Source organism: Macrobrachium nipponense, chromosome 35 (assembly GCF_015104395.2).
Source record: "Macrobrachium nipponense isolate FS-2020 chromosome 35, ASM1510439v2, whole genome shotgun sequence".
Classification (NCBI taxonomy): Eukaryota; Metazoa; Arthropoda; class Malacostraca; order Decapoda; family Palaemonidae; genus Macrobrachium; species Macrobrachium nipponense.
The window spans coordinates 4,963,695-4,979,096 of record NC_061096.1 but is presented as its reverse complement, the minus strand read 5'-3'; the positions used below and the strand labels follow the sequence as shown (position 1 = coordinate 4,979,096).

At 37.9% G+C, this 15,402-nt stretch overlaps 1 protein-coding gene across 6 annotated transcripts in view; it reads right to left on the bottom strand.

The window, feature by feature from the left end:
* Positions 1-6,764: 6,764 nt before the first annotated feature.
* The window catches only part of LOC135208398 (prolyl 4-hydroxylase subunit alpha-1-like), a 111,816-nt gene continuing 103,178 nt past the window's right edge, over positions 6,765-15,402 (bottom strand). For all 6 annotated transcript variants that reach the window (XM_064240527.1, XM_064240523.1, XM_064240526.1 and 3 more), the window contains 3 exons: positions 10,342-10,410; positions 9,993-10,158; positions 6,765-7,023 (listed from right to left, as the gene is read on the bottom strand). In XM_064240527.1, the coding sequence (XP_064096597.1) occupies positions 6,953-7,023; positions 9,993-10,158; positions 10,342-10,410 (306 nt within the window). In that variant the 3' untranslated portion in view covers positions 6,765-6,952. The remainder of the gene's footprint in view (positions 7,024-9,992; positions 10,159-10,341; positions 10,411-15,402) is intronic.

Below are 15,402 nucleotides of genomic sequence, written 5' to 3'. Positions count from 1 at the left end.
AGGATAACATACCGGCACTTAGTACACGCAGCAAAATACTTAGTAATAATTATGATCCGACCACGCTCTCCATACGGGATTTTCTGCGCTAGACGTATAGGATGCCTTGCACTGCGGAGCTACATAACTTATCTTGCCCTTACATAAGTGGCATACGTGCAATGCGAAAGTGAATCTTGATCATGATTCAGTTATATAGGATTACTCATATCTCTTATGAAAAGCGCATTTTCGTTGACATCCAGGACACTACTGAAAAGGTTTTCCATCGGGCCGGATTGGATTGACAAGTACATGATGCTGGTTAGGCTTCTGGTGCGATAAGATTTGTCCCTGACTCTTCTTACTCAATTTAGCTTTTCGGTATACATCTCTCCGCTAGACTTTAGTTTTGAACTTCGAATAAGTCGTACGAATATTAAAATTTTGATTGCTAAAGAACTCTGAACCTTCTGTTTATTTCAATCTTATCTTAAAAAGATCATATATTTGCATTCTGTCTATGTATTTTCTAAATTGGGAATTTAAATTTCTTGCCGTAATTGATTTTCATTATCTTACGAAAGTTTTCCGTATTGTTATTGTCTCCATTCAGAATTTAACCTCAATATTGCTCTTTCTCTTCTCAAAAACAAATCTATCGTTGATGATTTTTGTATTCTTTTTTCCGTCTGCCGCAAGGATACATTTTTATGCACTGATCCTTTAAATTAAAGGAAAGAAAATTGCCTACTTTGGGCTCAGTGACCTCCTTTCCTTTTGACACCATGTTTCGGAACTCGGCATAGTTCCCCCTTACTTCTTTTATTCCTTTTACCGTCCTTCTCCTTAGAGACGCGCTTATTACTCCCTTTGGTGGTAGACAATATCCTGACCTTTTCTCCTTTCCTTTTTTTTATGTTCCCTTTAGGTTTCGTTTGAATAACAAAATTTAGTTCTAAGCCACCAAGTCATTCAGAAAAAAAAATAATAATAAAAAGACAAAATTAGGGGAATTGCTTTATCATGAGGGGCACTTCGAAAGAGAAACGTATTACGAAAATATAGGCGATTGTTACTTACGTGGTTTTATTTTTTTCTATTTGATATGCAAAATGGCTTGCCAGTTTTACTTTTATCATGACTTTTCTTGGTCGCTCCTGTTTCATGCTATTCCTGGTATTGCTGATTCATATTTCGCTTTCTGCAAGCATGTAACCTGTATGTGAATCCACACTGCGTTCGGTGTGTCGCACTGTCCACTTACTTATTGTTATAATTATATGCCTTTATCATAGCTTGTGCGTATGTGTGTGTGTGTGTGTGGGTGGTTGGGGGGGAGGAGGGGGGGGGTGCGTTTGGGGGGTGGGGTGGGAATGTGACGTCTGAACCATAAAAAAAACCTCTCATGCCATACTTCTACATTGCTTTCTCTGCTGTGTTATTTTCCTTTGACATTTGTTTATTATTATTATTTTATTTTATTATTATTATTATTATTATTATTATTATTATTATTATTATTATTATTATTATTATTATTATTAAACATGTTATTTCTCCCGAAAGCTAGATCAGATTATCACTTATAGAACAATACATGGCCAAAGACAGTTGCTTTCTTTGGCAAGATACCCCATCCAGTTAGCGATGATTAACCCGTAAAAGTTGGAATAGATCAGCTCAAGAGGCAATCTTTTGGAATCTTTAGCAAAATATTCCTTACGTATCTTGAATGCCCTCTACGAGGGGTTTACCGTGCTTGGGTATCCCATTCAATTGACACAAATTTGTTCCACCACTGGATTAATCCAGATTACCCCATGTGGTAACCTCTTGGAATCATTTACAAGAAGCTCACTGTCAATGGTTCCTAGTGGTGAGAAACACCCTGTAGCCCCTAGAATGAACTAGATTAGGAAGTGAGATAATCTCTTCATTTTTTCAACATTTTGAGTATGGCCATTTTTATCTTGAATGCCAATACTTGCAAATATCTTCTTTAACTGATGATCTTGAAGTTTCCCCAGTTAAAGACTTACATTTAAAAGTTATTTAGCCCACATTATGAAGATAAGTATTAGACTAGAATAATTTAGAGTTGAAAGGTGAAGTAAATCATTTATTGCCAAAGAGGTACATGCGGTCATGACAAAATGTATATATTGTTATGTTTGATAATTCATAAATAAATGTAACCTTCAGTATTTGACAAGCAATTGTTTTTTAGGAGTCAGGATCTGGCTATTAAAGAGAACATTTCTAAAAGGCCTGCCATTTATTCACCATCTGAATCATAGTCTTCTCTTCATATATCAGTTTATTAGTTACTCGCTTTTCCATCACGTCTGATGAATGCTTTTATCATTATCAAATGGCCTGTGTTCCCCTCTAACTGAATCCATGAATAGGTAGAGAAATTCTAGCCTTTCCAAACCAGGTTTTTCAACCATAATTATATTTTGTCAGTTCAGTTACCATGACACCAGTGGAAGTATCCGCAACATTGTGAGACACTGCTTTCTATGGATTTTTATCTCAAGCGTTCTTTGACAATGGGGCAATAATACTAAATCCAGCTTATCCATGTTTGCCAGAAGGTTCTCCTGAAAATTACTGAATATTCAGACTTTAAGGTATGACTAAGACACTTCAAAGGTTTCTCTTAACCCATTCATCTCAACCAGGCAGTCCCATTTGCTGGCTGTGCCTCTCGATTCTTGTTTAGGCCACGTATATGGCAGATAAACTAACAAACAGCTATAATGTCTGTCTTTGTTAAGGTGAATTCAATACTGGTGCCCTTTAATGCTGCACAGAAGGCTACCACTGCATCTAAATTCTCAAGCATGAATAAACAATTCCAAGTAATGGTCATTCCCTTTCTTGCACTGCTGAGTAAGCCTTTTTCTGCAATAGCTACATTTTAGGTCTGCATCTTTTACTGCACTGAGTGTCTGAAATAATGTTTCTTTAACAAAATTGTTGTTATTTGGTGAGCTTAAAGTGGGGTCCATTTTGATAAGACTATGGAGGGGAAGAGAGCCTTATGATCTGCTGATGAATCCTACATACATTGGTGAGGTAAAGCTTGGTTGATATTGTGATTGAAACTATTCCGAATTTTCTGATCCAATGGCTCGAAGACAAGGCTTTGCTGTTTTAGCCCTTGCTCGATAGATTTGGCATAGACTCAGCTATTGAAGTTATTTGTTCCATATTCTGGTCTATAAGTAACAGTTTCAGCAGTACCCTACTTAGTTTTTCGTTTAAAAAAGCATAGAATTGCTCGATGTACTGATACTTGTGAGAAATTGCTAGAACGCTGGGAAATATAGCTTTATTCAATTTTTGCCTAAACACATGTCGCAGTTTATATCCTCTAGATTTACAAAGCTTTTATTGGCAAAAAAAGCGATTGATTTTGCATCAGCAAAATATGCATGAGATCTGCATCACATGTCATTTGTGAGACCAATGAAAATCATATTCTTTCATCTTACATTGTACCAGTTCACTGTATGATAAATCCTTGTGGCTAAGACATTACACAAGATTAATTATTCATAATTATTCATGAAAGTGATCTCTTTTAACTTCTGGTACTTGTAATCCCGATGAGTTACTCTTGATTAAAAGTTATTTATTTCCAACATATCAAAACCCTGTCCTTATAATTGATCTGTATTGTAATATCTGGGTGCAACACCATTAGTGCTAACTCGGCAACGTCTCCATGTTAGAGACTCTGTTCACCGAAGTAATTGATACCTCATCAGTTCTACAGTATTTACATATCTTGGCGCTAATCCCTCTCAAGAGAACACACCTCTATCCTCTGAATCTGCAGCACCTATATGTCCTCAGCCCTCATATTTGTCTTAATCATGTACTGCAATGAAAATGCCACAAACATTGAAAGCAATAAAAATTTAGCAGATGGACACTTGCTAAATAGTTGTGGAAAAACTTAAATATCAGTCCAAAATATACACTGTGAACTGCTCAATGTAATGTTCTAACCAAGTTGGATCTGTTATCAGACAAAATTATTAGATAATAATATCAACTTATACTACTATGTATCTCATCCTAAAACTACCTTGAGTGCTGAACACTTTTCTTTTGAATACAACATGGAACTTAATCTAAAAAGGAATCCAAAATATTGTTTAGCACATTTGACATCTAGCGTAATTTTGCTTTTACCAACTATATGTTAACTCTGGGACAGCTGGGAGGGGCATCCCCTCAATAGAAACCGCTGGCAGGGCCATCTCATCAAGAGACACCACTGGTTGGGATATCCTATCAATAAAAAGCAATAGCAGGGCCATCTTATCAATAGATACGACTGAAACTGGGCATTCATGTTTGGTCCTACTGCACATTTTGCAATACATTACAAAAAAAAGACCTCATGAGCTGAGCTAGGTCATTCCATTGGTAGGGTGGATGTGTGGGTAACTAGCAGTAGTAACCAACTGCTGGAAATCACTGAAACGGGGCATTCATGATACATGTCCCTATTGTGGTTCTAGGACCATTGAACCAGTGACAATTGAACCAGTGACAGCTGAACCAGAGGACAACTGAACCAGTGAATAATTGAACCAGTGGACAACTGAACCAGTGGACAATTGAACCAGTGGACAATTGAATCAGTGGACAATTGAACCAGTGACAATTGAACCAGTGACAGCTGAACCAGAGGACAACTGAACCAGTGAATAATTGAACCAGTGGACAACTGAACCAGTGGACAATTGAACCAGTGGACAATTGAATCAGTGGACAATTGAACCAGAAGACAATTGAACCAGCGACAACTGAACCAGTGGACAATTGAACCAGTGGACAGCTTAACCAGTGGACAATTTAAGAAACATTTATTAAGGAACATTCACCTATTTAAAGAATCATGAATCATTGTGAATGCTGTAGAAAAAGAAAATACAATCAAAGGAAGTTACGTACTTATATACATAAAGCAGAACAGTGTCTCCTATTTACAAGACCTGCATATTACCTATTGCTCACAAATACAGGAGCTTATCTAGTTCACCTCTATACATCGTGATTTTAGTGGCGAGTCACTCTTGAGTTTGATGTACGTACTTGTTAGTTGGTGCATCACATCAGTGTACTAAAGCATTCTGGTGCACTAGTCGCTGGGCAGCGATGTCCCGAGTGATTCCCTTCAGAAACTTCGACATGGTTTGGTGCATACACATATACACAGATTTTAGGGCATTGTGGGACCCTTCACAACAATTTGTGGTTTTTAGAACACATTCTTATGCCACCACTTCTTCGACTTCAGGCTCCTGAGGAAGGGCGAGGACAAATTCTTCGAAAACTGGTATGACATCATCTTCGAGCACAAATGCCAAAGCCAGTAGACACTTCATGAGGACTGAAAAGTTGTTGTCATATTCATATCTAGCCTTAAGACAGACACTGGCAATTTTTTGTATGATGCACTGACTGAGATTAAAAAAAAAAAAGAAGAGGCGGAGGCAGAGGGGAACGTTTTTCTAAAGGTGTTGATGGCCCCAGTTTCAAAATCTGTGGGGACTTTTCAAGGCTGTAGACCAGACATAAGCGAGAGAAGTCTGTCAATCATCCTTTCGTATGTGGCTTGGGTTTTGTTAGGAAGAAGGCAATAAATACTTTGAGGCTAGTTGCTGCCAACTTTGGCGTGTTTGGTATAAAGTTGATAAAACAAAATGGGTGTATTTTCAAATTAGTTTAGTTGTCACTGGTGCACTGGTTCATTCACCCACTGGTTCAGTTGTCAACACTGATTCAGTCGTCCACTGGTTCAGTTGCCCACTGATTCAGTCGCATACTGGTTCAGTTGTCCACTGGTTCATGCATCCACCGGTTCAGTTGTCCACTGGTTGAATTGTCACTGGTTCGGTTGTCACTGGTTCAGTTGCCAGTGGTTTAGTTATCTGGTCACCCCCTATTGTCTATTTCATGGCATTTTTCAGGAGGAAATATTATTAGCTGATGTAGGTAACACCACTATTGTAAGTACATTGAGGCCCACTGGTAGCGATACCCCACTATTGCAAAATGTTCATCAGTGTCATGTGTATTCATGATGCATTTAACTATCGCACATTTATCAAGATATTGCCTCATGGGTTGATCTATCTCAACTTTTAGAAGTCAGTATCAGTGACTCATATAGTCTCCAACCATTGAAAATAAATGTTACTGACACGATAAGTATGATTTCTAGAGGATAAGTATCAGATTTTGTGAGTTACCATACAAAACATAATCTAAGTCAGTTTTGTATGTTACTTATTGCATCCCTGGTCACGTCCATCAGGATGCTATCAAAGAGTATGCCAGTCGTTCAGTTCTGTAAGCAGGGATGGACTTAAGCACTATAATATGACTACCCAGGCCAGGAAAGTAAGTACTTATATACTTCTATCATCCGTATATCAAATATTTTTTTATTTTTGTCTATGCAATATATATATATATATATATATATATATATATATATATATATATATATATATATATATATATATCACACACACACATACACACACACACACACACACACACACACACACACACATATATATATATATATATATATATATATATATATATATATATATCTATATAATTTATATATATCGTACTATATACATGTATTTTCATAATACATATTTACTGCCTCCTAGATTCTTTCATAGAGAACTCTATATCAATCAAGAAAGAAAAAAGTAAAATAATAGTAAATGATAGTGACATAATAACATTTTAATTTTATTAATAAACAAATGCTTAAGGGGTTCATTATGAAGTTTCCAAGGATTCTCGAAAAGTCATGATTCCCTTGTATTGCTCGGGCGAGATCTTTCATTCGACGATGCTGCAAAGTTTCTTCATTTCGAGAATACAGAAGTATCGACCTCTTTGATGACACCTCGTTTGCCCTCCCTCACTCATGCTCACTGAGATTACAAGGCCTTCTCATGAAGTTCGAGGCTTCTCGGATCCATTTATTTGTTACTGTTGAAGAGATCAAGAAAATGTTGCATGTGAGTAGTTGGGCGTGCTTGACATTTGACATGCAGGAGACGGAGAGAGAGAATCAACTCCAGAACGCCGTGACTGTCCTTTCGATGCTTTAGTCCTAGTCACGCAAACGTTCTACTGGGTAAGCGATTTAAATGCAAGATTTTATACCACGAAAACAAGGAGAATTTTGTGGAATTGCTTTACTTGGTTATGCTAATTGGGGAGAATCAGAATCATTACCTTTTCATTGTCGAAAGCTTTACATTTCTAACTTCTTTATATAATATAGAAAAAGGTGAGATTGGTAACTTTCGTTGTAGCATCTGTGCAGCCGTCACATGCTAAATAGAAATATAATGTACTGGGTGGCCAGTCTGACAAAATAGAAGCCAAGGTAAGGAAAGAGCATGAGTGTTTCAAGTTTTGCATATCTGAATGCGCAAGTTGTGAGCCAGACGAATCTATTTCTATTTCACTTATGCGTTAATTTTAGTTTTCAGTATCAGTTTTATTCACATGATTATTTTTCGATGACTCAATAATGGGTACTAATTATTGAACTATTGCATTGCTGAAGTGTCATGAAATATCTGTGCTCGAAGATTTGTTGTTTTGGCTGTAATGTGAACTGTTGCCACTCGCAGCAAACCCTGTTAGATCTGTTGCATTTTACAAAATCGATTTTTTTTGCAAGGTGCAAACTTTTATCCTGAGCTCACTCCTCTCTTTTATCAGTCGCTGGGACCAGCAGAGTTGTATAATCTCACATGATAGTCTACGTAATGTCGGTGAGCAATTCAGTGAACAATTACATCATCACGTGATGTAGGATGATGTCTTCATATGGTTCGTGGTAGAAAGCTACCTTGTGTCTGATGTACTCAATACTGCTGGTATAATGCCTTATTAGACTCTTTGATTGTTGAAGGTACTCAGAGGTTTGTCTTTCCTGAGAATTTAAAGAATTTAACAAAACCACTTCAATAATGGGGATTTTTAACAATTACAAAAATGCTGCGAAACAACTAAACTTCATATGCCAAATTTAACAGCTGTGCTTGTGACAGCAATTTGAACACAGTTATGCATAAGCTGTTTGTAGTTGGATAGGAAGGATTATGAAGTGGAGAGAGAGAGAGAGAGAGAGAGAGAGAGAGAGAGAGAGAGAGAGAGAGATTAGGTAATGGTCAGCTAGTTAAGATTAAACCGCCTCAACATGTATGGGTCCTTATAAGATCTGATGTGGACCTGTGGCACTCTGCAAACCCTCTGAGATGGGACAGAAGAAGTCTTGATGGCTGCTACATGAACGTTCAGTGCAGTAAAAGAAAGGAGGTATTGGACAAACTTTAGGGTCGATAATATTTTCTAGATTTGTTAACTTTAATAATTGCAGGTGGTATACGAGATTTTTATGCCACAGCAAATCATCAAGGTCTTAGTGCTTTTTTTTTTTATTGTTAGCTTGGTAATAGCAGCAAGTGCGTACCCATTCGACGCTTGTAAGTTCAGATAGCGCGCAAATTAGAAAGAACGAAAATTAAGATGCAGACAAGGTAAATAGGGCGAAGAGCTAACTTGAGAGAATGCTAGGAAGGGAGAATGTGAAAAGCGTTCGTATTGTGAGCTATGACACGTAGAACTCCAATCTTTATTGTGAGCTATGACACGTAGAACACATTGTTTACCCGCTATATTTTTATACAATATGCTGACTGGGATTTAGCTCATTTGTTAGTGTGAAAGGGGGCGGTAGGATAAACATTCACTTCCGATGTGGTCTTTACTCAGCCTGATAATTGTTAGCCTTTACTTTTTGGAACCCTGTTACAAGATTGTAACGGCGAGCTTACCGCATTTGCTATCAGCAATGGAACTTCTCGTTTAGTTTTAAAGAGTAGCGTTATTTAGTCTGATTACTTACAAGAGTCATATATGAGGTCGAATAAGTTTCTTAATTATTAATTAAGTATGATTCTAGTTTTTATGTGCTCGCTAATATTCATGGTACCACCCAGTACAATGTATTTTAGGTTTTATGGCTTTCACTTACGGGATGTTCTTGCTCTCTTTTAATGTATATTCTATTCAACAGATCCATTATTTGGGAAGAAAAATATATTCTTACCTCCTATCGGTTCTCATAAAATTTGCTGTACCGCACAATGGTTTGTGTGGCCAGAATTAACGACCTTTGGAAATAAGATTCTTTAACATCGAAAGAACTATAGTAACAAAATTCAGTATAAGGGTATTAGCATAATTCATATGAATTTTCCGTTTCATAGGGGAAATGTTCCATATACCCTAGCTGCTGCTGAATAAGCCAGAAGACTTCTTCATATCCTGTGGAATCACATCATTTCTGATTTTCTGAAAATGTGATGTTACCTTCCATTTTAAATCACCCCACATTAATTTGTCAGTTAGAAACAGGCAAATCTCCTTGGTAAAGATACGCATTATAAAGACCTGCAAAGTTCAGTAAAACACTGATCAATCCAGACATCTTGGAAATTGTCGTCTCTTCTTTTTTCTGTAAATCTGTTTTTCAAAAGCCTTTTCGTAGACTAGGCAGCCGGTGAGAATATTTTTGAAAAAATTCTCTCTCTCTCTCTCTCTCTCTCTCTCTCTCTCTCTCTCTCTCTCTCTCTCTCTATATATATATATATATATATATATATATATATATAATATATATATATATATACATATATTCATTTATTATACATATATGTATATGCATATATATATATATATATATATATGCTATACATATATATGTTATAATAAATGAATATATGTATGTAATTGCTCCAGATGATAACATCGACTGGTCGGATTTAAGATTATCTCAAATAAAAGAAGAGAACCTATTCCATCAACTCCCAACATTTAAAGATGCTTTGACATTCACTAATTCATGGGAATCTTAGAAGTATTAAGTGTAGCTGACTTACCCCATTTATGACCCAGCAAGACCGGGCATCCACCATGTTCGGACCTTGGATTCACCTCTCCATTCCTCTTCAGGTTGAACCAAAAAACGGCGGATCCTTTCACGGGCGTTACCGAAACCCCTGCTTTGGGGAAAGCTGTCCTGCCCCCAGCCTCGACATCTGAAAGCTTTGGATATTACGAACATGGTCAGTCTGATTAATGCTTATTTTGTTTACACAGAAGAATTGGGTATGATATGATATGGCAAACTCGCACGGAGATACAAATAACTTGATGTAGGATTTTTCAACTGATTGAATACTGTCATTTCAAATGGAATCTATTATATTTACAGCGACCAGAACTTACATAGAACATCCACGTTGCTATCCGATCACCACTCTCGAAATCAGCGAACTTTTCCCTGTGATTTTCCCACTGAAAGAGACATGATTGTGACAAAGAGCAAACATTGACTAAAAAAAATCAATATGAGGTTTACAAGAACAAAAAATTTCAAACCCAATCGATATCATAATTCTTAACAATTATATTTCAGAATGACATTATTTTTCCTGTGTTATCATTAAAAGTCAAAAGTCTCAGGAATCTACTAAACCTTTCAGAAGTGTATACATAGGCGAGTTCTCTTGTAAGTTCCGCGAGTATTGGACGAAGGGAAAATAAAATTGTTGAGATTTGTTACATTAATTCAACCAGTTATTAGGTATAATTATGATTACTGCTTCCTTAGCTTTTAAACGATGGGCAGAATACCATACTTAATTGTTATTTCGTATCCCATTCAATAGTTATTTTTTTATGAACCAAAAACTGCATAATTAGGACTGCCGTGTCTTCGGTTCCAATGAATTCCAGGAGGGTGGCATTGGTCTTCTGGAATGCGAATGATGCATGAACAGAATGAAAGGATATTGGTTCTGTTGGCAGTTTCGTGTCTGACGCTGGAAGGCACCTGGCTGCAAGGGCCATTTCATAATCCGATGTAACAGGAAACAGGGAGCTGGAAGCTCCTTTGTCGATTGTGAACTTACTACCGTAGGGTAACGCATCTGTAATGAAAATTCTTGTCTTGGAATATGGAGGGTTTGGATAGCTACAGCGACCAGTCTGATGTTTGTTTTTCGCCTACTTTGATTCCGGCTGGTATTCGAGTGTGGCTTCTACGGACCTGTTACGATAAAAGCAGAATATACAGAATGTGAGTAGTTTGCGGGGGCCTGGTCACGGCTTCAGTCATTGGTTCTTCGTAGGCAGTCTCGGAATGCTCCAGGAGCAAGAGCCCGTTCTGGCATACGATTAGCTTAATCATCATCATTCATTGGGTGGCGGCATATCCCTTAAGTCACTCTTTTTGCATATCTGACTAGCCATGGCGTCACGCCATATGGACTGAGAGATATCACCACCATTTACGTACATCTGTGGTGTACAAGACAAATTGCGAAATGGTTGCTAGAGACTGCTGTCAAAAACATTTGACGACTCATGGAAATAATACAGAGGACCATCGCTTGCCTGAGGTAGCAACAGAGAATTTTCCCATTTCTTGTCCTTAGCCATATTATTGTTTAGTTAAGTTCAAGCAGAGACAGTAGTTTTTATTTTTTTTTTTTTTTTTTTTTTGTTTTTTTTTTTTTTTTTTTTTTTTTTTTTTTTCAAGGAACGTTGTCCTTATTTCATGGCATTCATAAATGTGTAGTTTATATTCATGTTAAAACGTCAGGGGTGAAGGCAAAATATTTTGACAAAGAAGGGGAAGGACCGGTAAGCGTAGAGCCATTTACCCCAACAGAAGACAGTACCAGAGAAGAAGAAGAAGAAGAAGAAGGAAAGCAATGCAATGATCACTATCATATTGACGGTTGTACTATTTGATCACAGAAAAAATGCACATGCCAAACAGTTCTGCAACTTCACATACTCCACACAACCACACCACAACACACAAGCCACACACACATATATATATATATATATATATATATATATATATATATATATATATATATATATGCTTGAAAAAATCACTGTAGATGCACGTGACTTCATAAATAAGCGAATACCACAGGAAAATAATAGTCAGAAATCCAAGCGCTTTCATCTTTACTCAGACATCGTCAAGGTGTTAATGAAGTACAACTGGAGATAAAGGTCTCAGGTACAAAACAAGAGATAATTTCTGTTTATACATATATGTGTATGATTTAAATTTGAGTGAGTGAGCGTGTGTGTGTGTGTGTGTATGTCCAAAATGGTCTACGTTGGTTAACGGTTGCTGATTCGTGTAGGGCGGGGTCTCAGCGACCTGAGCAAGGATGTTACTTGACTTTCGCTGACGCTGGGTCTTCTTATGTCTTCCAAGGGGCGCGATGTTCTCGGTGGATTGGGGCGCGCTCACTCACTCAAATTTAAATCATACACATTTATGTATAAACAGAAATTATCTCTTGTACCTTTATGCATGCTATAAACATATATTTGTATTCCTGTATTTAGATTTCTATATTCATTTTCATTCCTGTATGTAATTTTGTAATTTTTATCTAAAACCAACATGTAACATATTAAATTTTAAACATACATTTAAGGAAACTCTACCACATGGCATTGTATTTTGAATATTTATTTAACCACTGTTTAAACTTTCACTCTTATTGTCACAGTACATATGTCCTTATGTTCTTTGTATCTAAAACAACGCCCTTAAGCTGTTAATCCCTAGACTAACCAGTACCCATACCTCAAGGTCATACCTCCCACACGATGAAATAAATAGGCCGAAAGGTCAGATTGTAAGTCAGTAGTCGCTTGATAATGCCATAAGGCGAAAACAGCCTGTCGTGAGAAAAATTCAATAAATGGAAGAAGGAAGTCTGCGTATTTTTCACCAGAAATTGACGAACGAGAATCGGAAAAAACTTCGTCGGTATGAAGATACATGCAAGAAACTTATTGATGCCACTAAAGCAATTGCTTTTAACGAAAATATATTATATGGATATATCTTCTTTCCCACCGTTATCCCTACACTAAGGGGTCGATGCCTGATGCGCCTTTCCTTACATCAGTCATGGTTTATTATTTGGTAAAGGGTTTCCACGACGCCATGCCTTTGCTGCCATCAACCACAGTTATTGGCGGTGGGCTTAGCCATTGACTTACGGTGGTAGTATTCTTACACTCCTACCACAGGGACACACACACATACATACATATATATCTTCTTCTTCTTCTTCCCAGCTTGTTCCCATTTTTATATGGGGTCGCCGTTTCGGATGAGCCGTTTCCATCTATTTCTATCTTGTGCTTCTGCCTCCTCAATTCCCTTCTCATGTAAGTCTCCTCTCACACAGTCCTTCCATCTCTTTCTTGGTCTCCCTCTTTTTCTTCTTCCTTGCACCTCCACCCCCATAGTATGTCTCCCAGTGTGGTCCTCATCTCTCTAACAGGTGTCCATACCATCTCGCCTCCCCTCCTGCACTTTCTTTGATACTTCCACCACCTTAGTTGACCCCCTTATGTAGTCATTTCTGATCCTATCCACTCTTGTTACCCCAGACATCCACCTAAGCATTCTCATTTCTGCCACATCCATCTTCTTCTGCTCTGCTTTTCACATGCTTGCTGTTTCCGTACCATACAGCATTGCTGTTCTTACCACCGTCTTGTGAAATTTTCCTTTTAACCTAAGCGGCACTCTTTTGTCACAAAGAACTCCCGAGGCCGCTCTCCAGTTGTTCCAGCCGGCCTGTACCCGATGTTTTACTTCTTCTTCCATACTTCCTCCAGCGTTAACAAAAGATCCCAATACTTATTATCAACTCTCCTTATTTGCTCTCCACCAAGCTGAATACTTTCTCTATCATCCCCCTCCAGTGGTGGTACACATATATTCTGTCTTGGATCTACTTATTCTCATTCCTCTGACCTCCAGTACTTGTCTCCATCTTTCCAGTTTCACTTCCAGATCTTCCCTGCTCTCTGCACACAGAACAATATCATCCGCATACAATATGTTCCATGGTACTGTCTCCCTTACTTCCTCTATTATAACATCCATCACTATGTTAAAGATAAATGGGCTCAGAGCCGACCCCTGGTGTAATCCTACTCTCACCTCAAAACCTTCTGTCTCCCCAACACTGCTCCTCACTCTGGTAAATACATTCCGGTACATCTCTTGTATCAATCGCACATACTTCTCTGGCACCATCTTCTCCCTCAGGCTCCTCCATACCTCTTGTCTCGGGACTCGGTCATAAGCCTTTTCAAGGTCAATGAATACATATGTAGGTCCCTTTGTCTTTCCCCGAATTTCTCCATTATTTTGCCTCAGACAAAATATACCATCTGTTGTTCCCCTTCCCTTCATAAATCCCATCTGCTCTTTACCTATTTGTACTTCTTCTCTCAGTCTAGCATCTATCATCCTTTCCAGTATCTTCAAAGTGTAGGACATCAATTTAATGCCCCTATAATTACCACACTCTTGGACATCGCCTTTCCCTTTAAAAATTGGGATCAATATACTCCCACGCCACTCATTTGGTATCTTTTCCTGTTCAAGGATCTTTATCATAAGGATCGTACAGTATATCCACTCCTTCATCTCCTAATGCTTTCCATGCCTCCACCGGGATCATGTCTGGTCCGGTTGCCTTCCCATTCTTTATCTTCTTCAGTGCATTTAGTACCTCTTGCCTAGAAAACCATCATTACCATGCCAATGTTCACATTGCCCATCCTCTCTTATTAGTCTATTATTTTCTTCATTTAACAACTGCTCGAAATATTCTTTCCATCTCTTCACAATGTCTTCCTCCTTTCTAAGCACTACACCCTCTTGATCCTTTATTTATTTGATATGTGTTATATCTTTGGTGCTCTTATTTCTAGCCTTTGATAGCTTGATCATCTTCTTTAATCCTTCCTTTGTCCCCAGCTCATTATACACATCATCATACGACTTTGCTTTAGCTTGGGCTACCACCTTTTTCACCACCTTGTTTTTCTCTCTGTACCTATTTCTGTCTTCCACTGACTGTGACTCTTCCCATCTTTTCTTTGCCTCCTTCTTATCTTTTACTACTTTCTCAATGTCTTCATCCCACCACCAACTCTCCTTTTCTTCCCATATGATACCAGATGTCTCTCCTAACAGCTCCTTTCCATGCCTTCTTATTACTGCTGCATTTCGTGCCCACCATTCTTGAACATCTTCAACCCCTAAATCAATATCCTCCAAAACCCTCCTCTTAAACTCTCTCTTCTTATCCCCTTCCTTCCTTCTGTAATTCGTACCATTTAATTTTCCTTATCCCTTTAGCTTTGGTTTTTTCTTTCCCTTTTCAACTTCAAGTCCATACATAGCAGCCTGTGTTGGGGGGCTGTATATATATATATATA